Source organism: Monopterus albus, unplaced genomic scaffold (assembly GCF_001952655.1).
Source record: "Monopterus albus unplaced genomic scaffold, M_albus_1.0 scaffold139.1, whole genome shotgun sequence".
Lineage (NCBI taxonomy): Eukaryota > Metazoa > Chordata > Actinopteri > Synbranchiformes > Synbranchidae > Monopterus > Monopterus albus.
This window is the reverse complement of record NW_018128019.1, coordinates 775480-800785: the sequence shown is the minus strand read 5'-3', so window position 1 is coordinate 800785 and position 25306 is coordinate 775480. Positions and strand designations below refer to the sequence as shown.

The 25306-nt window shown below is 41.2% G+C and overlaps 4 protein-coding genes across 4 annotated transcripts in view; all 4 read right to left on the bottom strand.

Annotated features, from left to right (window-relative positions):
• Window positions 1-10668: 10668 nt before the first annotated feature.
• LOC109967922 (rap1 GTPase-GDP dissociation stimulator 1) lies at window positions 10669-13233 on the bottom strand. The gene is made up of 5 exons (XM_020613834.1): window positions 13164-13233; window positions 12366-12473; window positions 11565-11687; window positions 11272-11397; window positions 10669-11155 (listed from the first exon to the last, which is right to left on the bottom strand). The coding sequence occupies exons 1-5, from the start codon at window positions 13231-13233 to the stop codon at window positions 10683-10685; spliced, it is 900 nt and encodes a 299-aa protein (XP_020469490.1). The 3' UTR covers window positions 10669-10682.
• Window positions 13234-14088: 855 nt separating this feature from the next.
• On the bottom strand, window positions 14089-16702 carry LOC109967940 (uncharacterized). The gene is made up of 4 exons (XM_020613867.1): window positions 16288-16702; window positions 15803-16003; window positions 15587-15716; window positions 14089-15504 (listed from the first exon to the last, which is right to left on the bottom strand). Exons 1-4 carry the CDS (start codon window positions 16679-16681, stop codon window positions 15036-15038), a joined length of 1194 nt encoding a protein of 397 aa, XP_020469523.1. The 5' UTR covers window positions 16682-16702; the 3' UTR covers window positions 14089-15035.
• A 1752-nt stretch (window positions 16703-18454) lies between these two features.
• LOC109967939 (tripartite motif-containing protein 16-like) lies at window positions 18455-21137 on the bottom strand. Its single transcript, XM_020613866.1, is given in 2 exon segments — window positions 18455-20321; window positions 20323-21137. Coding segments are annotated over 2 exon segments (1662 nt in total). The 5' UTR covers window positions 20958-21137; the 3' UTR covers window positions 18455-19294.
• Window positions 21138-22509: 1372 nt separating this feature from the next.
• kif19 (kinesin family member 19) overlaps window positions 22510-25306 on the bottom strand; it is a 35203-nt gene continuing 32406 nt past the window's right edge. Inside the window, exons 17-19 of the mRNA XM_020613869.1 lie at window positions 24251-24639; window positions 23632-23800; window positions 22510-23534 (exon numbers count right to left, since the gene is read on the bottom strand). Of these exons, the coding sequence (XP_020469525.1) occupies window positions 23416-23534; window positions 23632-23800; window positions 24251-24639 (677 nt within the window). The 3' untranslated portion in view covers window positions 22510-23415. The remainder of the gene's footprint in view (window positions 23535-23631; window positions 23801-24250; window positions 24640-25306) is intronic.

Sequence of the window (25306 nt, the reverse complement as noted above, 5' to 3'; positions counted from 1 at the left end):
GAGATCATTAAAGTACTGTGTTGGCCCCGTGAGGACAGACAGCCGTCTTTTCACCACTCAGGAAGCGCCGCCTCCCCCGTTCCTCTGCTCTTAACCACATGAGACCACATACTGTAGAAGCAGCTGGCCTCATTGTCAGTGCAGGGCCACTGGTCTGGGATCTGAAGAGGGATACACTAATGAGAGATCTGCTAATAACTCTTGCACACACGTTACATACAGTTAAGCCACAGAAGTGCACTCTTACGTGGTGACACACACAGACACCTACAAGCCTAAGGAGCAAGTAAAACGAGGGGTATAAAGATTATATAGCTAACTAATATGAACACAAATCAGTTACACCATCCTCTGTGAGCAGCTTCACTCGATCAACAGCGTATCATGTGCCAGCATCATAACACATTCTTCCTACCAACCTGGAAATATACAGAATACATAAACTCATACACACAAATACTGTCATCTGTGTATATACAGACAGAGCGAGGTCACTTTGTGTATCTGTGTGAGCAGTGGTGATGAATGTTTATACTGGAAACTGCACTTGATGCCACTTCAAACAACTCATCAAACCAAACCAATGTCATCTGTATTTGGCAGATTTGTGGTTATTATTTATTTACTCACTCACTTGTTGCCAGAAGAGCTGCTTTTATTGGCTGAGGACAAACTAGAGCAGTGACCGAAAACCATGTTGAGCAAACGATACAGAGAGGAAAGACATAATTTAGGACAAGAAGGGAGAGGATGAGTGCCTCAGAAAATGATGAGAAAACAAACAGAGATAAAGAAAACAGTGTTAAGAGTCTAGTCAGCAAACTACAGTATATTTTGAATCACCTCCCATTAAACAGCTATATGGCCTGTTTATGTGTTTTCAATATGCCACTGTGCTGCTACTCACATTGCTGTATTGGGTTTAACTGTGGAAAAACATGGAGTGATGCACTGAGATTGTGATTAGCACTGTGTGCGCACTCTGTCTCTCTTTTACAAATTTATCTCCACATCCAAATTGTATAGGCAGAAGCATAAAAACACACATAGCATACAAGGTTATATACACCACAGTATGTATCATATGTGTACAGTATGTGGACCAGGGGAACGACTAAACACCAGGATGGAAGACATAAGGAGAAAGGCAAAAAGTATGCTGTATACAGAGACAAATGATCAAGGACATGTGTACAAACACACACATACACATGAACAAGTCTAGCCCCATTTCTTTAACCTAATATCAGTCATTACTGACACATTATTAACTATGATATTTCTGGTGGGCATACGCTGAGAATAGTCCTCATGTTTCTTACACCACAAATGCAATTGTATACTATCTTTTATGCTTCTTGGTTGGATTTACACTTGGCTTTCAGCGTTGGACAGCTACAGTATCTGAGCTGCCAAATATATTTAAAGAAGCTTTGTAACTTTGAAACACCAGAGTTAACATCTGTTTTGCTCTCTTATAGTAAACCAGCTTGTGTCACACACAAGCTGCTTCTTACCTCCAAAGATTGAAGGCAAACTGTTCAGAATTCCAAACTATTATCACAGAGGACGACCTTTGCTGTCACTTTTGCAACAACCTTTCATTTTCAGTTCTGTCAGAAAAGCCATTGTTGAAGGGAAATTTCAAGTTGCACAAAGCAACAGGCAGTTCTCGTCTCTGCCAGGCACTGACATGTGTCTGTGTATCACTCCTCTGCATCAATCAAATTGCCCCTCTGGAACTTTTCATTTTCGGGGTTTGATGTGACTTTGTTCATTTTCTTTGTCTAGAGTTTTATTTATCAAATTATGAAATTGAAAATCTCTTTGGCGACTCTTGCCTTTTATAGGCTGTGAATATTTATATTCAAAAAGCTGGGACAGTGGCTGCTGCTATACAGTGTGAATGAGACCTGGCTTTGCAGCCATGTGGCTCCTGTTGAGCTTAAGAAACCTAAAGGGGCCTCAGGAGGAAGCTCAGCTTCATACAAATATCCTCCGATGCAGTGTGAGCAACAGCCATAGGGAATCTAATTGTGTGTAGTCTGGTTTACCACTCCACTCCAACACAAGAAAGAACTAAACCTTTTCTCTTAACTTTAAGCAAAAAGAAGTAGCTTTATTTTATTGTAACTTTGCGACACATACAGCAAAATTTTGTTTGGAGCCAAGGGCCACTGCATGCATACATGCCGCCATCACAGGGAACTTGGGGGTGTTCAGTGTCTTGCCCAAGGACACTTCAACATGTGGACGGCAGGCACCGAGATTCGAACCTTCAACCTTCCAGTTGAGACACGACTGCTCTACTCACCGCACCACTGTCACCTGTCACAGTCAAGTTTTCTAGTTCTCTACAACACGTCTATAACAAATTCCTGGGATCTAAGAAGAATGTGTGGAAACAAATTGGCAACTTTGTTGATTTCTGCCATCAGCATCAGAAAAGAACTATCCACTCTGAGCAGATGTACAGTAAATGATGTGTGAGCAAAGAAAATCTGCTCTGAATCTGTTTAACCCATGTTTATCTATTATTAGCTAAACTGTATATGAGTTTAGCTATTCTATAGAGGCAGGGCATGTTACACTTTATTAAAAGGAAATATACTCCCCATCGTCAAAGTCAGACCTAATCCTGATTATTAAAATTCACTTTACAACCGCTGATAGGAATGCTAATGACCTCATGACAAGGGAGGCTCTAATCAGCAAGAATATTCTTCTCATGCTTCCCATATTTCAGGAGACAAGGGGCCTCTCTTCATTTGCAGTGCAATGGCTGTTCTGTAAGGGTGTCCCTGCCGGCTGAAGATGACGGCTGCAGAGAGGCAGTGGGGTGACTGACGACTCAGTGTTACACCGTCTGCCAGACAGAGTGATGGCTGGGAGACACTCACTGACAGATTAGGTGAGACGAGAAGAAATAAGACAAGAGCAGGAGGGAAGTCTGGCAGCTTTGTCTTTCAATCTGGGCGAGATGTGGTGGGTGGGGACAGCAGGAAAAATTTTCTGAAGTGAACAAGTGGTGGCTGTGTTTCTTGTGGATGATCGTGATGAATCTATACTTCAGATGGTTGTTTTAAGAAGGATCAAAGACTAAAGAATGTGCTCCATTAAGCTCCATTAGCTCATATCCATCTGATATCAAAGATTCTTTGCAGCCAGTGCGAAAGCTCTTACCCTGGGCAGACATAATGAACAGCCTCTAATCAGCCGAGTGTCTTAATTAGACTTAGGAGAGTTGCTGAAGAGCAGCACTCTGTCAGTCCTCAACCAGTCACTTAGGACTGGGAGGAGAAAGATGTACTGAGAATACTTTTTTATTATAGGCTTGAACACAGATTCTTTTTTTTGTCACCAGTGTGTCATTTGTTGTCATTTTTTTAAAGAGGAAATTAATCATTAACAGCTTTATTGATGTAGCTCCAGGGATGGCAATGTCAAATGTTGTTTTAATGTTTTGAGTTAATCAGCAGATGGATTGGCAAACAATTTAGGATGCAAAATAGATGCAGATAATAGAAAGAAAAGCTGGGAGATGAATCTATACAACTTACAGGGAGCCCAGGCAAACACCATGGAGAAGTCAGATTCCAAGCAATGATTGGTTACATATATACACAGTCAAGCAGTTCAGGGCAACAGATGAAGACTAAACCCAAACATGGTGAAACATGACAAAAACACAAGTGTAAAAGCTTCACTATGAGGAGCACAAACGACAATCTTACAGAGAACAAAGGGAAGCAGGCTGAAATATATAATGTGGGGCTGATTAGGGAAGTGGAAACAGGTGTGGTGGTGGTGGTGGTGGTGGTGGGGGGGGGGTTAATGAGGGGATGAGAGGCAGGTTTATAGGACAGAGTCAGAGGTAAAGTCTGAGGACATCTGGTGAATGGATTGGGAATGACAGTTCATGGTCCTTAAAGGGCCGCCATGAGGTTGACATTTGTGATTTCAACATTTCAACAACTGCAGTAGGTACACTTCCAAACATTTACTTCCATTAGCAAATGTTAGCAACTAAAGTAAAGTGGTGGTAAAAAGTATATCTGCTAAACATCAGCATAATGTATGTATAGCTTCACAGAGTCACTAGCATGTTGTAGACTCTTAGGCTGTATGCGAAATCACACACTACTCACTATTTTGTAGCGCTGTCCCAATGCTGATTGAGAGAAATGTATCTGCTAGTGTACACGTCACATACACTATGCTAACAATCCCACAATACAATGCTCTGTTTTATTGGAGGGAAAATGACCATTGAGCTGTTAGTGATGATGCAAAGTCATCATTAGTAGGTGTCTGAAATCTCAATTTACTGGTTACTACATTGTATAGGGAGTAGTAAATGAGTGAATAGAAAGTAATTTGGACACAACCTTTGCCTTGTTTTAAGAGTTGACAGTGGTGTGATTCCTTTAATTGTGCATTTAATAATGCAAATGTAGCCTAATGTAGAGCGGGCTGGCAAGTAGCATGTGTGTATGTGCAAATGCATAACCAAAGCCTGTCACACTGCTCTACAGATCAGACATGGGTTTAAATGCATAATACTGATTTCCATTTCCATTTATGAATCTGCTATTTTTTCACATTGTTCCAAAGTGAATTGTTCATCCATTTTGGTCTAGACTAAATTTGAACTTTGAACTGTGGAAGTGTAATAAATTAGCATAGCTTTAGCAGCTGAGCAGTCCATCATCTGCATGTCAGTCAGACAAAGTGCTCCTCCAGGGGTCGCACGTGGCTTTCACTCTCCTGTTCGTCTCCTCCAGGCCTCACGTATCCAGGACAAGGAGCAGCTCTGAGACACACATTAGCATAAACCTTTCCTTCTCATTGCTTCTCTCGTTCTCTCTGTCTGCCCTTCACACATTCACTGACAGGTCCTATTTTCTCCGCATTGAAACTAATTGACCTACTCAATAACCGAGCTTTAACAAGTCGATTGTGTTTCTTTTTCCTTTTTAAGTTCAAAGCAGTTCAGTCATGAGATTGAGCAGCATCTGTATTCAGCATCATTGAGTAGCATTTGTATTCAGTGCCATTTTATGTGAAAGATCCTTCGGGTTAAATGAAACACAGAGTTCATTTTGGGTGTTTAATAGCCTTCAGTTTATGCTCCAAACTCCTGGTGAGTCCTCAGTTTAGGTATGTGCATTTTCCCATTTTCCCTTTGCTCTTCCTAATATTGTATGTGTGTCAGGGCCGCTCGGCAGCCGCTGCCTCTCCTCCGTCCTTCTCTCCTCTGCTCTCTCTATCATGTGGGCTCTGCACCTCAGCAGTGTTGCATTCCAGTAATTAGCGACTGGTTTGTCGATGCACACAGCTGGGGTGCATCCCGATCTTTACCTTCTCCTCCTTATTTATACTGCTGACAGACGCTCTAGCATTGCTGGAACATTAACCAAGTACTGCGTAATGTACGCAGATAGAATACTACGCTGACAGTTTCTGTGTGTTTTGGCGTGACTCTATCACATCACATCACTTATACGGTTAGCAATACCTGCCTTTGTTTTCCACGCTGACAGTTCCTGTGCTGTGGATTGCATTGTGTACACTGATCTTTTTGATCTTTCACCTGTCCGTCTTCATCTTCCTGCCCTTTTGGTTTTTGCGTCAGTCCTGGGTCTGCAAACTTGAGCCCAACCTCAGTCCTCCCCTCACCCTCCTGGTGAGGGGGGCTACCATAACAATGTGCATGTGTTTCTTATGTGAATGGTTTGTGCACATAAATAAAGTATTTTATTCTTTATATTTATTTTATTGAAACATTTTTATAATAAAAAAAAGCTGAAAGAAAGCAATTCCTACTAGCACTGTGGTTGTTATTCATCAGAATGACAGTTACGCATCCTGTACTGAGGGAAACAGTGAATCTGGACCTTTACTAAAACAGAGACAGAAAAATGAGATCAAGCTAAATTTTAAATGGATTAAAAGACTGAGGAAAGTGAAAAGTTCAAGGACCATTTTGATGTTTTTCTCAAAGTCAGCGCTCGATTTTCATGTCTGGCCGCTGATATCTTTTCTTTTTTGCTGTTTGCTTTGTGTGTAACTCATTTTACATTCTGCCTCAGTCTTTGTCTTTCAGTCTTGGTCCGTGACTGTCTCTTTTTTTTTTGTTCTTTCCAGTCTTGATTAAAAGAACATCTCAGACTATAGGGTCTCAGCCATAATCGGCTCTTAAAAGTGTTCATTAAGGCTGCAGATCTGGGCTTTTTGTTTGATTATTTTGGCCAAAAAAATATTCATTGGTCACATTTTAAAAGTCTGAAATCTATGACCAAGTAAGAAGAATTGTGATTGGCTCTCCAACCTTCTGAACACCAAAGTCCCCTCCCCTAATTGGCTTCCCGGTGTTTTCTTCCCATGGTGATAATCTCCAATCAACCATCTGCCGTGTCATCTTTGCGCGCCACCACTTTGTCCTTCCCTGTCCCTTTACCATGTGTTTTGCACTTTTCCCTGCTGATAATGTCAAGATGCAATATTCTTTCACAACAGCATTGAACAAAATGCACATGAAAATAAAGCTCACACTTTGCCATGCGCTGACTTTCTGACTCCATCTATGAGCCACCACATCTATCAGGTTGTGTACGTGTGTGTGGAAGGAAAGGCCCTCCTGTGATGGAGGTAATAGGCTTGGACAGATGGCCTACTCTGCCACCAACTCACCACCACACACACATTTACATGCACAGCCACACACAAGCCTGAAGCACAGCTTCAGTGTTTGGTCAGGGATGTTGTCACCTGTTCCAGCACTAGCCTTATTCTGTCGCTCAGAGCAGCAGGAAAGAACTACACCTGTGCCGTGTTTGCCTGTGATGTCGATACAGAAGGAGAAGGAGCCTGTGTTTGAACCAACCATTCAGCTCTTGACATCCCTCAGTAAAAATAAGATGTCTCAAACTCGGTAGGCTCCGTGGTGTTTGGTGCTGAGTTTAACATCTGCTTGTCATAACCTTGTACAGTTTGGTACCGTGACAGGGCAAACACCAGTGTGTCAGCATTCAGCTGACACTAGATGGTATGTCAACCTACATGAAAAAGGCAACAAAATAATATTTTATGCTTCGTTGTTTAATATCAATGTTGCTGCTACTCAGGAAATGTGCTGGATGTGTTTGAATTATGATGTCAGGCTTATACCTCTAGAATTAAAGATGCACAAATACCTGTTCTAGTTTAGTAGAGAACAAAAGACTGACAATCATACTCAGAACATTTGTAGCATCTTCATTAAGGGTAGCACCAGCACCACAGGGGGATCTGGCAAAATGTCACAACCCCGTATAGCAAAAAACTGGATCTGGTTCAACTTTCACTGCACTGGATGGTGACATCATTCGGCAAAGGTGCTGCATGTACAGGGGTCAATCGGGATGTGGACGTCCACAGGATGATTGCTTTGTTTACCTTGTTAACATTTCTCCTATTTATATAGTTGCATTGCTAATTTTATGATGTCGTTAGTGGGCAAACGTTGGTAAAAATTCTGAAATGTCTGTGAAAAAGAATATTTGCTCACTTTAAAATTTTTGATATGTTTTTAACTCACCAGTATTAATTCCATTAGTTTCTAAATGGATTCATGAGACAGGTTGCTGATATCACTTTCCCCAGACTTGTCTGAACTCTTCGCAGAAGCTCTGTCCCTGGTAAAAATGGCACACAATACAGTCAAGTGGATCTCTTCAAAACCTCACTTGAACAATTGACCAGTTAATGCTAATCCCTGCTCTTTGCTGATGATAGATGTCAACAACCTGTTACAGAGGTCTGTAAGTGAGAATCTGGTTGACTCAAAGGCAGCAGCGTGTCAGATCATCAGGGCTCTGGTATCTGATTGACAGTTAAATCTGTTATATTTAAAGAGAGTGAGCCAGCCCCAGAGGAAGGATCTATCAAAGCGATTACGTTGTGTGTGACAGCCTGTGTACAGCATTATATCCAATCTGCAGCTCTATATTTGCCTATATTTTCTGGTTTGATTGTGTGTGTTGGTAGTCAGGTAATGGGTGATCACTGTCGATCGCTAGGACGCCAAGAATAGCTGAGGCCACAATAGAGAAATGACAAAAGCAGTAATTAGAATCGCATCAGGAAAGCCTAATGCAATTACACAGAGTTGTTTCTACAGAAAACAGAATTAAAGTTTAAATGACTCATTTGCAAAGACAAGCAATAAAACAATCTTCAGCTGTGTTATCTGGGTTTGAGGGCATATAATGCAAAGTTCATTATGTATTATTAATAAGTCTTATATTAAAAGTAATATATGCATGCTCCCTGCATCTCCTGTTATGGAGTGGAAGTGGAGCTACTGATTAAAGACTTAATCGCATATTTGTGCATAGACTAAGACCATATTTTCTTGATGTTTGTGTGGCAATAGGCCATGGTGACTTTTGTTTTCATCCTATGCCATATGAAACTACAGTGTAAAACTCTTTCCACATTATTACATTACTGCATAATGTCACTTTTCATAAAAAGCAAAGTTGTCACCAGCGCCTTCTCACCTTTCACCATTTTATGCCTCGAAAGCTGCTGGCAAATTTAACCAGTTAGCTTCTGTTAACTAAAGCAATATTAATATCAAAGTAATTCTGAATTAACCAATAAGCTGCTACTTGAAATAAACTCAGTACCCATAAAAAAGAAACTAACATCTTATTTTATTTAGCTTAGATACCTACTAAGTTGTCTATCTAGCTTTTGTTCCCACCATGTATGTGAGGAGCCAGTGATGACTCACCACAAAGGAAAACGTGGTCATTTGCTCCTCATCCAGCTGCATCTTTCTCAGTGGACCATCCTCAGAGTCAAAACACTGTTGAAGTAACTATGAATTAAACCTAGTTTGTGCCACTTGTATAGATATTATTCAAGTCACAGTGCTAAGCATCCAATTTACAAACAATATTTACTCAGTCACCTTTGTAAAAGCCAGGTTGTTTACAACATGCACGCTGTTTTGACATTATTAGTCTACTAAAACCCTCAAAGATGCATCTAAGCATTATTGCACAATAAAAAAGATTATTTTACCTGTTTCTCAAATGCACTGATTATCTCATGTTACAAAAATGTAGCGACAGCTGCTAGCCTGGCTGTTTTCTTATGAAAATATGTTTTTGTTTCACTCTGACAAATGCACAGTGAACCAGTCAATTATTCAGTTAAACAGTTAGTCAAGAACAGGTATAGGCTACTTCTTGTCAACCTCTAACAAATTCCAAAGCCTCACCCCTATCATACCAAATATTTAAGATGATCCCAGAGCACCAAAGTTAGAACTGATTAGAGGTCATGCCCCTGGACGTCTGGAACGAGATGGAACCAATAAGAGCAAAAGAAATGGGATTGAGAGCAGGACATATTTGTGACTATTTAACGGATTTAACTTTACACTTTCATATGAGCAAATGTAAATAATACAAATCAGGGACATGTACAAAGTCACAAACTCCCTTCAGTGTGGCTTTGATATTTAAAATGTACAAAGACTACAGGGGTTTCCAGAAAGCACACATCTGCCATCTAGTGTTGCTCTCTGATAATAGAGCCCTGACAGTCTGACCACCGCTGCTGTGTGTGAGAACAGAGACAATTACAGAAACATTTGCAGGCTTGTTAGCTGACAACAGAAACTATGTTAAGCCAAGTGAAATTTTGTCAAGTCATTGTGAGACTAGGGCCGTCGGCCTGTGTACCAGCTGGTAATCACTGTAATCACCATGTTGCATCAGTGGTGGGCTCTCAGTGTGTCATCTCCTGGGGTTTATGTTAATGCAATACCCTGTTGTTTCAAGGAAAGGGTTAGGGATAAGATAGGGGACCTATGGTGCAGGCGATTAGGAATAAATAAAGCACTGACGGGTTTGACAGAAAAGAGGGAAGCATCGCATGTAAAAACAGTTCTTGGCATTCAACATTCACACACACAAGGTTTTGGGGGTAACATTTTGTTTGTTTACTTTGCTTTTTTAAACCTGTGCACATAAATTTGTGATTTGGGCTCTCCAGCTGTGAAAGATGTTATGATGGGCTTTTTAAGACTATCAGTAGCATACAGTAGGTTATAGTTGTTACATATTCCTTTAAAACCAAAGTATTGATTATTTAAAGTGAATGTGGAACATATGCAACTAATCACAAATGTAGGGTAAAAATCAGTCATAATAAAACTAATATACTGTACTTGTGACTTTCAACCTAGAAAATATATCTCAGTACTTCTGCCTAGAATAGAAATTCCCAGTCATCTCAATCAATCGTGTACAAACTGATAGACGCATATCCCTGATTTCATTATTGTTTAAAAACAAATAGTAATATGTGGCATAGTCCCAGTAATAACTAAAATGAGCTGCCACTAACTGGGTTTAACCTGCAGTAGGTGGGTGGTAAAGCCCACTTTTTGGAACCAAACAGTCATTTTCTATGTGAGTCAAGAAATTCCAACATAAAGAACAGACAAGCATCAACAACAATGCAGATTGAATATATCCAACTGTGGATGTTCAGGTTTATTTTGTGTAAGCGAGGTGTTCTGGTGCATGTCAGTAACTGGTGGTATGATAAGAGAGGTTATAGTAACCACTCAGAGTCTTGTATGCCAGTTAGGTTAAGCCACTATGTTTGCAGCTTTTTAGCGGTCAGAGGAAAGTGTGAAACACATGGCTCTTCAGACTTTGTGTTCGAGGAATATTCTTTGTAGAGAACTTGATCACCTTGTATAGATTTAAACAACTTCCCAAACTAGAGAATGGGAACCAACAAGCAGTCTGTTTGGTCCTGTGAAGGTTCCAGAAGGAGGAGCAGCAGCGCTGGAAAACCTCAATGTTGACCGTGTATTGACCTGGTGCCCATTGACACACATGCATCAGAGTCACAGATGAGGTAAAACCACAGGTATGAGGACAGACACCATGGAACACAGACTCCCCTGGCCTCACAGATGCACCCCTCTCCCAGATAATCCCCACCTCTTCTGCCACTCCCATACCACTGAGGTTACACAGGGTCTGAAGGCACACGTCCTCCAGGGCCTCCTTATCCGGATAACGGAGAAGGATCGCAACAAGACGTGGCACTGCACCTCGATGTAGTAACAGTTCTTGCTGCTTAGCTGAAGGAACCAAAGGACCATAAAAAGGGGAGAATATTATTTAGAGCCTAATGCATTTTAAAACATTTATACAGTCAAAATTGGTGTCAAAGTTGGAGCTGATGTCCTTCACTTACAGCTGTCATAAGACATTCGTGAGATGGCTCTTGTAATGTGAAGCAGTAGTTCTTGGTCTGTACTGGTCAGCACTGACAAAAGAGCTGTAACCAAGCCTGCATCACCGAAACCTTTACGAACCACAGCTAACAAGTAACAGAAAAACTCAGGGTAAATAAGTGCCAGCAGGCTTTAAGGGCAGACAACAGAAAATGACATCTGGAAGCAGAGAAGTGAAAGCCTGAGGCATATATGAAATAATATGTAAATAAACTTATATATAGACCAACATATATCTCTATAGAAAACTTACATTCCTTGGCGAGTTCAGCCACAAGTTTCGCGGTGAGCAGAGTGAGAGGACCTCTGCTCCTCAGAGACAGGGCCAGGATGGGCAGGATCCCACTGATTACGACCTGCTCAGCAGCGCCTTTCTCTGGACACAAGAGGATCTCACATGGAAAACGAAACGCTGATACAAATACATACGAGGCCAAAAATGAAGTTGCATGATCTATATGTTTATCAAGTTGTATCAGCTGTAGTTTTTGAATGATGTATCTCTTTAACATTAGAACAGAACAGCACTGGATTGAATCCTGTACTGTTTTGTGAACTCTCTGACCCATCTTTACCTTTCTACTTCTCTATCCCCCTGCTGCTCTCCTGCTGGAAGACACAAACACAGCTTAATGTCTACCAGGGATTTACAACTGTCATCTCCTTACAGCTTCCCAACCCTCAGCTCTCCATCCCTCATCAGTGAGGTTTTGTTACAGGTTTTATTTTTCAGAATGGAGAGAAGTTATGATAAAGCCACCACTAGGGTTGGCAGGCATGCTATCTCAATGTATAGAGGTATGGAAACATATATATATGTAAACTGCATGTGACAACAGAAGTGTCTGCATTTTGCACTTCAAATCACATCAAATGAAGGACATACTATCATACAAAAACTAAAGTGAAGCTCCTCATTATACAGTGAAGCCTAGTATGTATTTTATGCCGTCTAACAGACTGTTGTAGATGGAGCTTGAGGGATAACATGGCCCAAAATAAATACCATTTAGTAATGAGATATCACAGTGTAAAAGAATGTGAACCAACTCACTCCTCTCCTTAATGTCAGTCAGCACTGTGTTCAGATGTGGTTTTAGTTCATCCTCAATCAGTTCCAATCCAAGGACTCTGATGGTACCTAACGCATTATTCAGACTGTCTGTGTGAAAACTGAGACATATTAAAAGTCATAAAATGGAGCACAAATAAAAAGCTATTAAGTATGGATGCTGTATGGGTGCATAAATCAAATCAAATTTTATTTGTATAGCGCCAAATCACAACAAAAGTCATCTCAGGACACTTTACAAAGTAAGGTCTAGACCTTACTGTTATCACTATTATTACATAGGGAAAACCCAACAAATCCCCTTGAGCAGCACTTGAAGACAGTGGGGGGAAAAACTCCCTTTAACGGAAGAAACCTCCGACAGACCCCGGCTCTTGGTGGTTGGGGTGAGTGGAAAGAGGAGAGACAAAAAAAGAAAAGCAACAAGACACAACAATCAAACACTGGGCAGGTCACACATCGTGACTATTATTGTTGGGACCATATTCCCAGACCTTACCTAGACTACGGCATTACCTAAAGACAACAGCATGTGGAAGTATAAGTTTAAATCTCTGAATCAGCTGTGAAAATGTGTAAATTAATAACATTTTTCCTAAAAAAACAACTACTTTACAACAAGGCAACCAGTGTGAATGTGAAGCATGAGCATTACTGAAACAAAGTGTGTAAACTCTATGAATAAACAGTTATTACAACCACATCAAGATTCCAAATTTCCTGATAACCAGCTTTACACTACAAAAAATCAGTTGTGACTTGTGACAGTGATCAACTTACCATTCGGTGTGTAAGGCTGCAGTCGACTGGATCCGTGTTTGTCCCTATGTGAATGTATGTACCTGTACATGATCGGCACACTAGGACATCCCATTCTCCTCTGCCCTCCTGTCCTTTCTCAGGTTTATAGTCCAAATAAACAGCGTTTTTTATGGTCATTCTCCTTTTGCTTTTCTATTGCCAGATTTCTTTCTTTTAGTGCCAGTCTTTGGAGTCTTTAGCTTGAAAAAAACCTACACCATATCTTACATTACTCACACTGCTGCACTACACTCATCTTGCAGTATTGTTTTGTTCTTTTTTAAACATGTCTGTCTGTCTGTCTCCAGCAGGCCCTCTGATCTCTCTCAGGGTTAATACAGAGCAAATCCCCACTAAAGCTGACCCCCCCTGGCATCTGCACGTGTGTGTGTAAGGTATTAGTACTTGGCTGATTCTGCTGAGCGCATCCCTACCCCTGAAATCTCCCACAATGCCTTCCAAATCAAAACAACAACACAGACAGGTAGACATCTTGCATGTTTTTGTACACATGGACTAATGGATGGCATTTTCTTCCCAGAATGTAAAAGGTCAAATGCATTTTATTTTAACCCTAACATTTGTTAAAATTAATATCCTTGATTTTCTTCTCTCTGGAGTTGTGTAATTACCAAATGCCACAGTGTTGATGAGTCAGTGAGCAGTATGTGAATCACTTTAACTGCTAAATTAAGCCATTCTCTTTTAACTCAGTGATCACCAAGTTTAGACTGAGTTTGGTTCTTTTATGACATCTATCACAAGACAATAACAGAATCCAAGTAGTTATGAAAATCAAATCTTTATATCTTACACAGCTTTTGATGTTCCGGTAAAAACAAACAAGTTATTTTTACTACTCTAGTAAAGAAAAGAAAGAAAAACTAAAAATCTAAACAATAAGTACCACAGAGAAACAGAAGACAATGTATCACATATCAGTTTGTTTATTCACTGAAAGCGTAGGATGAAAAAAATATTACATGGGTGATTTAATCGGATGTCTAAGTACATACAAACTCTGCTACTATTGAAACAGAGGATTCACTTAAAGGAATAGTTCAACATTTTGGGGAAATGTGCTTAATAACTTTCTTGCCAAGTTAGATAAGGTTGATACCAGTCTAATATCTAAATAGTAAACATGTTGCAGTAACTGGTTAGCTTAGCTTTAGACACAGCCAGGCTAGCTGCTCCCCGATTACCAGTCCATGCAAAGCTGCTCTAGCTGACCAGCTGCTGGCTCCAGCTAGTTACCACACAGACACGACAGCGTCAAACATTCTCATCTAACTCAGCAAGAAAGCTAACATGTTAAGTTACTGCCATTAAGTGGGCTCTTTTACTATTGGCACATCCCAATTCCCTTAAGTGCATCCACACTTCGCTCGCGTCTTTTCTTTGTCTTTGTCCTGCCTATGTAAGATGTGAGGAATAAATGCGAGGAAAAACAAATCAAGGAAACATATTTTTAGAGACACAAGACACCCTTTCCACTGATCCTTAATCTGAACTATCCGATCACCAAATGATTTTTGATAAAGCGGTGTACCAACCAAGAAAAGACGTCTATGAAAGCGGTCTCTTGTATCTTTGGTCATGGCTCCTCCAGGCAGCCTCCTCATTCCTCACTCATCAGAGCAAGTATAAGAGCACTGGGAAGTCCTTCGAGGTGGTGGACCAGAGCGACTTCCTGGTGGAGCGAGGATCACAGAGCAATAAAGGAGGAAATAGAAAAGGGATTTATCCAATGTGATATTGTGTGACCTCCATGCAGGCCAGCATGAGCAGATTTCATGTCCCATAACTGAGCATCCCTATGAATGAGATGCTCTCTCATGTGACCAGATGTCAAACTGTTCCGGCTGCACTGAGACCATTAGAGACAGTCTCATATCCCACAGAGACCAGAGTAAGAACATTACCTTCCACGTCATCTGGCTTACCCAGCTCTGCTTGGGTTTCCACAGAAGCAACGGCTTCAGTTTCTTGTCTTTTCTTCCTGACTTTGCCTCGCCCCTTGCCTTTTGAAATGACCTTCCCTTGCTCTTTGACCCCTCCAGACACCTTGTGAGGCACCTCACTGTCTGTTGAGCGAGTTTTGCGGTGGCGCCTGCGGATGCGCCGCATCAGTGGACCAGGGTCAGTTGGGTCTGATGCTGCCGCACCAGACAAGATTCGAATCTGCTGTTCAATTACCATAATGATCATGTCCAACGCAACATCCAACATTCCCAGACCAAGGCCATGAGTGACATTGTCAAACGCACCACTGTTGACTGGGTCCTTGAAACATTTTCTCATATCCTCAAGGTGGTTCCTGAGACAAAAAAAGAGAGGGTTGTTACACCTTTATCCCAAGTTATAAATAAAAACAGGCTTGAAGGCAAGGACATACGTACTTAGTTTCAATAATTTTGGACCAGTGTTGAACTGTATTTGTCTCAGGGATGAGCTGCTTAGCCATGTTAGCGTAGTCAATGAAATCTTGGGCAAAGTCTTTCATATCCTCACACAAAGCCCCGGTGTCGCCTAAGAACACAAATTAAAACATGTTTGAGTTTCATTCTTACACACACACACAGACAGACAGACACACACACACACACATCTGTCACCTTCAGTCAGTTTGGAAAACGAGGAGGATACAGAGGTAGTTGTGCTTGGCGTGAGGCCGAGGAGATTAAGCGATTCCAGAAGTGTTTTCTTGCTGGCTGGACCTCTGCTGACCCGAGTGTATGCTGCCAAGGAACGCAGGGACATCTTCTCTGGGGCCTGCAGGCGCCGTTTAATTTCATCATACGAGATGAGATATTTTCCTAAAATCATAGACAGGAGGAAGTGAATGAGTTAACATTCACACACACATACATACAATCCTTAAAAAAAAGAATTTAAAGAAGAATATAAGAATAGCTTATTTGCTATAAGATAAGTGACTACCTGAATATTTAGGACAAAGCTCTCTGGTAATAAAAAAAGAGAAGATGTAAATGATTCAAGGCTAGTATTTTACCGACTTGGAACCAGAAGCAAAGTGGAACTAGGGATCCTAACCCAACCCCAAAGCTTTCACATCATCAAAAAACAACTGGCCACTTACTAGCCTTTGATCCTTTCATGTTGGGATCCAGGAGTGACGACACCTCTGCAAATGGCATCTGGGTGCCTGCCTCTGAATTTATGCTTGAGTTTGTTGGCAGCTCCTGACTCTGAGACACATCCTCAGTCAGGACTTGGGCAGAAACCTGCATCTGGGGCTGAATATGAGACTGTATGGTCTGTATTTCCACCTGGTTCTGGTCGAGTGGAGCCTGGCCTTGTATTTGAGGGAGGACCAGCGTGTTTTCTGATAAACCCTGTAGGCCCATGCCCCCTTGTGCTACGCTGTTTGCTTGTTCTGAAGATACCTGAAAGATGCCCATAACTGGCTTTACTACTGTAAAAACCATGTTCCCTTGGGCATCCAGACCCACCACCCGAGTAGATGGGTCCATGTCTTGGCTGAAATTTTACCTTTCTAGCTGATGGAGGTTCAAGACACCCTTATTATTATTATTATTATTATCTGTTCAGGTTAGCTTAGAGGCCCATGTAGAGCTGCAGTATACCCTTCTCTTTTCAAATGGTTACAGTTAAAGCTGAGCTGACACCTTCTCTTCTGGCAAGCAAAAATCTGTTGAACATTTCACTTTCTTTGTAGTCTCTCTGAAACTTAAAATCACTCATGACAGCGCCACAGCAGCAGTTTCATTCTGAAAGGAAGGAAAAATCATGATTAGAGCCAGAGGTTTAAGTTGTTTTGTTAGATTTGCTAATTACCTTCTAAACATTTCAACAAATTTGAAAAGTCTTTTGATTTTATTATTTACAAATTTACCAAATGCTTTAATTAAATTTGAAGATATGCACTGACTATATTATGCATAGCAATTGTATCGATGTCTGGCTAAAATTCCCTGTGTACCAATTCAATTTAAGACCATATTTAGCTGGAGGAACAGCAAACCTAGCCAGTGGCACTGCTACCTATCTCCTCAGAGAACCAAAGTTTGACACACAAATGTCCTACATAGCAAAGACAGAGGTTTCCTGAAACTCTGACATCTGGCCATATATTTTAATGTAGACTAATAAATTATTATATATATATTTGAAATAATTATAAGACAAACTGTGAGATGTATTTACGTTATAAAAAGCATGAATAATAATTCCAACATGGTTTCTTTGCGTAAGAAAATAGGTTAAAACAAAACTAATATCATTATTAGTCTGGAGCAACCAGAGTGAGGCATTCAAACATTAACATGATCACAAATGACTAAATCATACTGTAGAGCTCGGGAACACTAATTGATTAAAAGATGCTTAAAAACTGTAACTGGTTCCAGTTACTCAGATGTGAATATTTGTTGGTTTTCTGCAAGAGTAAATTGAATATCTTCTATCACAAAAAAATGAAATCAAAATTTAATGTAAAGCCCTTCCTTGTCTTGCACCAGAGTAGAAAACGGATCCAGATGCATTACGCACAGCTTCACTTGCATGTGCTAAGTTACACTTAAAAAAAAAAAAAAAAAAACATTATTAAAGTTGTCTTCTCTGTGAGAATAAACGTCTGACAGCTGTTTCAGGGTCTGTCCGCGTTTCCACAAAACTAACGTTAAGCATAAACTCCAGCAGTCTATTAACTTTTGAAAGGAACAAATGTGCCCTAACGTTAACGACTGCGAGTGGCCCACACAGCTCTAATGTGCCAAATAACTTTAAGAAAATATCACCAATTACATGTTTTATCGTGTCCTCTTGCTATATTAGCGCACTGCGAGAATCTCAGGCTTGTAGTTATGCCAATACTTTTAAGCTACCAACTAACTAACATTCATCATGGCCGCTGGAGCTGGGTTTTTGTATAACAGGCCCGAAAAGCGTTACAGAAAATGGGGAGAAATTTAGGTTTGTACGATTTGCGGTTCTGAGCAGCACAAATCCAATTCAATAGCTATCACTCGGATGCCGCTAGTGACGACTATCCCACTCACCGAATTGCCTTCTGGCTTTTATTAAAAGCACACTGATCCTAGAACGGTCCACGTCGAGACCAACGACATTTTCCCGTCTTCTCTACTGCTGCTTCGGCGGGTTGCAAATCAGCTGTAGGTGCACTACCGCCCGAGAGCAGTAATCTCATCGCTCATTGGTCAATTTACACATCAATCAGACAATAGCTGATTTGTCATTGGAGAGAACTTATGCCCGTAGCATCAGCGCAGAGGAGGCGGTATTTCCGACTCAGTTTCATCCAACTACAATCATGGACCAAGCGATCCGTTAATATTGGGATGAAGCTTTGTAGTTGTTCATTTGTTTGTATGTGTTTACTCTTTTCCTTAATATTTTTCAGAGGTACCATCGGTCGCAAACTTGATTAAAAAAAACCTGTAAGTTCAAGATCAAGTGACTGTGTCCGTTTGGTAGCACTGATGCCGCGTTCAGTTCATGTGGTAGAGAAGAGTGTCCAAGTTACAACTATTATTCACATCAGCTTTCAGGTTGTAAATAAAAGTTGTGGATGTGAGATTTGAGGCTAAAGATTAAAAACTGTATTTCTTATGAAAACCTTCTGTTTGTTCACATAATACATTAGTAAAGTATGTGAAATTACTCTTGCTACCTCCACACAATCTCTTTATTTACATTTCAACCAAAATCTCAGCTGTGTAAAAGTAAATGACAAATGATTTCCTTATTTATTAGGATCATGATAATCACAATTTTATAACAGCTCAAATCCCCATATACCACACGCCTTATCTGTACATAAATTTAGACAACATTTGGTCTGCCACATAAATACATGCCAATGTAATTATAGATTTTTTTTACACATTGAGAAAGTGGTGACAACAAAATATCCACAATAAAGGGAAGTCTGTTGATTTGGAGGAGACACAACAACATACAAACATATTTATGCAATTATTCATTCAACAATTAGAGCACAGAAAAGTTTACATTTTCATGTGGAGACATGCCAGTTTAGGTTCTAAGCAACAAATATGGAAAACTAGAATGTTTAAGCTTTTTACCCACTGCATCTCAAATAACTAATTGGGTTTACAAAACTCAGCACTGCCTTCCAAATATTCAGCAAACCCAAGTCCAGCATAGAGAGGTTGAGTGAATGTGGTTTGGAATTTATGGAGGAGAGTCATGGTTTCAGTAATACTGTAGAAGCACAAAATACCTGCTCTATGATCTAGATACACTCCAAGTCTGGAGGATGGCTTACCTAAGACACGAAATTGCCTGTTGTCGTTCCAAATATGATAATTGCCTTGGTGACTGTATAGCGCCCAAGATTTTTCATTGCGTCCAAATATACTTTTTCTTGAGGCATATGTTCTGTTGATATCCTTGTAAGTGACAGCTACAGCAGTTACTTTCCCTGTCAGCTCCACCTCCCAGTAACAACGTTCATTCAGACTCTCTCTGCTCAGGACCTGACGACATCCAGTGAATCTGTCTGGGTGTTTGGAATAAAACTGTTCTTGACTCATTACTGTCGCTTTTCTGTCTCCCTCAGACAATAACAGATGTGCGTTTGCTGTGTTTGGATCCAGAATGATATCATGTGAATGATTTAAGAATCCAGCTCTGGTCTTGGGCTCTGGTTCTGACAGTAAAACATCCACTTCAGTCAGTGTCAGTGAGATGTTTGTCCATGTCTCCCTCAGAAGGTCAAGTCCTTTATCTCTGACCTCTGACACAGCTGCTGTCACATCCTCAAAATACCTCAGAGGACGGATATTGAAGCTGAATGAGTCTGTAGATTGACTGAGTGGTGACAGTGAGGGGTAGTTATGTAGAAACTGGGTGTGATCTTCTGTGTTTGAGAGCTGCTGCAGCTCAGCGTCTTTCCTCTTCAGCTCACTGAGCTCCTGCTCCAGCTTCTCCTGAAGCTCTTTGACTCGACTCACTTCAGTTTCCTGCTGGGATCTGATCTGCTGCTTCACATCAGAGCATCTTTTCTCCATGTGACGTATCAGCTCAGTGAAGATCTCCTCACTGTGCTCCACTGCTTTATCAGCAGAGCGACTGATGCCCTCCACCTCCTGCTGACGTCTCTCTGTCCTGGATTCTCTGCTGGAGTTTTTGTCGACTCCCCTCAAGCTCTGGCTGCCTCTCAGTCCTTTCTGCGGCTGCTAAGACTATGTTGTGTCCTTTATGTTCATCCACAGGGCAGAGATAACAGATACACTGCTGGTCAGTGCGGCAGAACATCCTCATTACCTCATCATGACGAGCACAGATGTTCTCTTGGAGGTTCTTGGAGGGTTCCACCAGCTTGTGTTCCTGTAATGGAGCTGCGTCATAGTGAGGCTGCAGGTGTTTGACACAGTAAGATGCCAGACACACCAGACAGGACTTGAGGGCTTTCCGTTTCCTCCCGCTGCAGAAATCACAGGCCACATCTTCAGGTCCAGCATAGCAGTGATCAGTAGCAGCAGTTTGGAGTCCAGTCATCTTCAGCTCCTCCACTAACACTGCTAACATAATGCTTTTCACCAGGACAGGCCTTGGCGTGAACATCTGCCTACACTGAGGGCAGCTGTGGGTTTTCTTCTCATCCTCGTCATTCCATAAGCTTTTGATGCAGTTCATACAGTAACTGTGTCCACAGGGAATAGTCACCGGATCCTTCAGTAGATCCAGACAGATGGAACAAGAGAAGGTTTCCTGGTTCAGCTGAGCTCTTCTCTGTGCCATTTCACCTCTTAGTAGCAACGACTGAGTTTCACTTTCTGACAAATTAATCTAATTTGAGCTGAGCTACACAGTGTGTTTCTGCAGCAAATGGGGTCTGTCTAATCTTGCACTTCACCACATATTGGTTACACCCATCTTCGAACTGTAGATCCGAAGGTGTGGCAACAAGGAAATATATGGACAGAATGGAGCTGCTGCGTCTGAGAGAAGAGGGAGGGTTATCAGGCTGTGACTCATTCCAGGAAGATGAGACACACTGTGTGATTAACCCCTTTGTTGCAAAAGAACTCATTTCCAAGTTAAAACACTCATCTAGGGGCTCAAGCACCTGCCCTTTATCCAAGTTAATTATTGTTAATTATAAATAAGCTAATTGTATTGTGGTCAATGTGAACATGCACAAAACAATAGCAAATGCATCGCACTAAATTCAAAGAATTTTCCAGCCCTGCCATCAGGCACTTTGGTGCCTGAATGCCCCGTGGAGCACTGGTGCTTCTGCTCACCTGACCTTAGGTGGACAGTGTTGATCACCGTCAATGGTGCCCCCATCCTATAATTACTGGCCACTCCACCGGGCCCCCCACAAGTGACAAGCCCCAGTCTTTGCAACACCGATATACATTTAAAACTTTGGTTCAAGGCTAGATTCTAAAAATACCATACCAACTTTATTTATAAAGCACTGAATCAACCGAGACGGACCAAAGTGCTGTACAGTGTGATTAACAATATACGTTAAAAATAAACACAACTTACAAGGACAGATAAAAAATGGAGGATACTTGCAAATAGTGTTAAATAGTAGTGGTGGACATTAATTAGCCCACGCTTGATTGATTGCAGATGATATATTCAAATCGAATTAAATAATTCATGACTCTTTGATCTGTAAATATCAAAATCGGATGATATTGACTTTAGATCAACCAAGAAAATTAAACAGTATGCAGTTTATTTTACACTGTAATATAGTATCCTTACCTTTCTGTTAACTTGTATAGCCTGAATTTCCACTATGCTGTAAAACCTTTTTAGTGTGCCACCCCAACATTTCCACTGGCCCCTCCACCAAATATTTTCTGCAGGCACTACCACCTGGATGCTGGAGAAGTCAATCATCTTTTGCCAAACTGAGCACACTGTGCACCATCTCGTGGACTTTGTAGAATATATCTGATCAGATCAGCAGTCTCGTGTAGTTACACTGTACACATTCACACATCCATGATGTTACACTATAGAATATTTTAGTCCCAAACATGGGTTCTAAACTGTTCTAAACCATATCAGTGTAAGTACTGATATGTATTCATTCCTTTATATGCTGATTTGAAGCTTTCTCAGTGCCAATTGTTTGCCTTTTGTATTTTATTTTAACCACTACATGCAGCACCTTGTTGAAGATGGTAAAAAAAAATTGAGCATCTGTCCTGCAAACACACAATTTATACAGACAAACAAAATAAGCAAAATTTGACATATTTTGTTTTAATTTATTTGGATACAAATAAAAAAATTACAAAATAAATCATAGAAAGTAGTAATTATGAAAACAATAACAATAACAAAAGAAAAGGCAACAGTTAAATAATTCATTAAAATCCAGCCAACTAATCTGGAAAAGCATCTTATGGTACTAAACTTTAAATTAACACAATCAAGGAGGACATTTAACAGTCGAGTTTGGGTAACAAAAAAGGCATCGACCTGGGGTGTATGAGAATACAACATTGAGATTAAATCCAGAAGTGCACAACAATCAAGATGGTCAGTTTTTTAAAATCTCAGCATGTCATTAAAATGAAACAACCTCACTACAAGAAACAATGATGCTGAAACACTTTGACAGTAGGCCACTGTTCCTTATTCCACTTTTACATTTCCATCAGTATAACATCCGCTCACCTTTTAAACCAGTGTTGAATAAAGCCAGTCATTTCCCTCAGTACCTTTTTACAGTGAGGTTTAGCCCCATAAACAGCCCCAGTTAGCTTGACGATTCAGTTTCTGGCCTTCATAACAAGCACCAAATGTTACCAGACATTATATAGTCATAACGTACAAACACAACTACAGTGTTGCATTCACAGTGAGATTGACACCATCCTGACTTGACGATAACACAAGTAATTCAGTACTATAGCAAGCTAAAGTGGAAACACTTGACAGAACAGAACATGCACAGTATGTTAGCCATCTCTGGCACCTGTGCGCTTGTAAGGGTCACAGATCCTGTCGGCGCCACAATAAAATACACAGGAGACCTATGTGGAGGTAACCATCTGCTGCCTGGTTAGTCTCCATCATACTGCCTCTCAATCTTACCTTGTGTCAGTCACTGAGGGGCTATGGGTGTGTGTGAGTGCGTGCGCTCTCCAGTTATTAGAGGATACCCCTCTTGGTTCAGCTAGCTTGAGTGTTAGTGCTGGTGTTAAGAGTGAATGGTGCTGATGGCTCAGTGTTTGCGTGTGCGCTGGCCTGTGGTGGTGATGAAGCGGAGGGGCTGGGGCTGCCGCAGCTGGGGCCCTCGCTTCAGATTATTCATGTGGGCTGTGGAGGACTCTGCATTTAGAGCTGTGGAGAGACAGGAGACAGTAAAGACAAAGCTCAAGAAAAAGACAGTTAAAGGGGGAATGTCACCATCTCTCCTCTGGCAGGGACAGAGGTTTACCTGTTGACTGGCCGTTGTGGGGTGCCCTGACTTTGGCAAGTGGAGGGACTCCTCTGTATTGGGGACGCAGCATGGGGACCTGGGGTTGGCCGTTAATGTGGAGATGCGAGTCTGATGTACTGTCCAGAGGGCGGAACCTCTGAGCAGTGGCTGTCTTGGTTTGAGGAAGCTGCAAAGGACAAGAAGGAGAAATGACTGACTGAAAGACATAGTTCCCACATGGCCGACACTACACCTATACATAAGGTGGGAAAAATAATGCAGAAATAAACAGTACACAGCACCAACCTGCAATGCTTGTATCAGTACATTTTGATTTAAGAAAAAAATGCTAGTTAAAGTGTGAAAAATATGAACACAACTAAGAAGAATACTTACACTCACATTTGTATTTTTTTAAAGTACTGATTAGTCATGTTACACTGAGCTACTGATAATGTACACACATATGACATGGCACTTGTAATATCAGGACAAACCAGAGGTGGAAAGCAACGGAATCCCAGTGTTGTCTGTCTTTTAGTTGTGTTAGTAGAAAATACTTTATATTGTATAGACAGTATGTCAGCCATCAGCCATGTTGGAAATCTACATCTATATCTAAATAGAAAATACTCACTGCTTGACCAGTGACCTCGAAAGAGCGTGAGCGTCTCTTCTTGCGACGAGCCTCAAAGTCCACTTCTCTGGGTGTTTGGTTCTTAGTAGGTACCTGACGGTTACGTGGGCGCGTCCAGGTCACCGGCAAGCCGGGTCCCTCTCCAGTGCTGCTGGACAGGTTATCATCCGAGGTGGCATGTCTGAGCTCGGGGCTCGGCTGCCTGCCACGTCGTGTCGGCAAAGCTCTGGGGGGTACCTCGCTCAAAGAAAGACTGCTTTTCTGCTTCGTGGGGTCCAATGGAGAGTAGGGAGGGGGTAACCGCAAGGCATCCAGCTCCAAGGCTTTGGAGCGTCGACGGGCTGCTTTTACTACAATGTTCTGTACACCCTTTAGGATCTGCTGCCGCTCTGTGGACACCCAGGGAAATGTTTATTTTCAGTCTTTTATACTGTATTTCTACTTACTCAGTGTGAGACATGGATCTGGGAGAACACACAGAAAAGCTCTTCTACTTCTTATGTTTTTATGGACACAAATAACCATTATTGAATCCTGAAATTAGTATTAATTGGTCAAAAGAAATAGGCAAGAATAAAAAAATGGGCCTTTCAATGAAATGCTTGGGTCATAAACTGCATAAAGATAAAAGGCTCCAAAATCTGCTGTACTTTTTCAATTTATATCATTATATCATTACATTAATCCATGGATTTTAAAACCGGAATGTGAAGACATGAGCTTGGGCTCTGGGAATTTTTTATGTGAATTTTCATTAAAAAAAAAACAGTCTGACATTTTGTAGACAAACCTGAAAAAATGGTCAACAGATTAGCCCACACTGACAAGTATTGGTTGCAGAACCAACATTTATGCAAATAAGAAATTACTTTCCATCCCCTGCAAAAATTCAGAAAATTGGTTAACAAGTTTGCTACTCAATGTGCTTATACCAGCCCAGATGCCTTGACCTCGCCAACTGTCACTCCGCTTACCATTTCGTGAAATGGGAATATCGGCCCCGGCCTCGCTGCTCTCGGGTGAGGAGTCTAGGTGGCTGCTGACACTGTGGCAGAG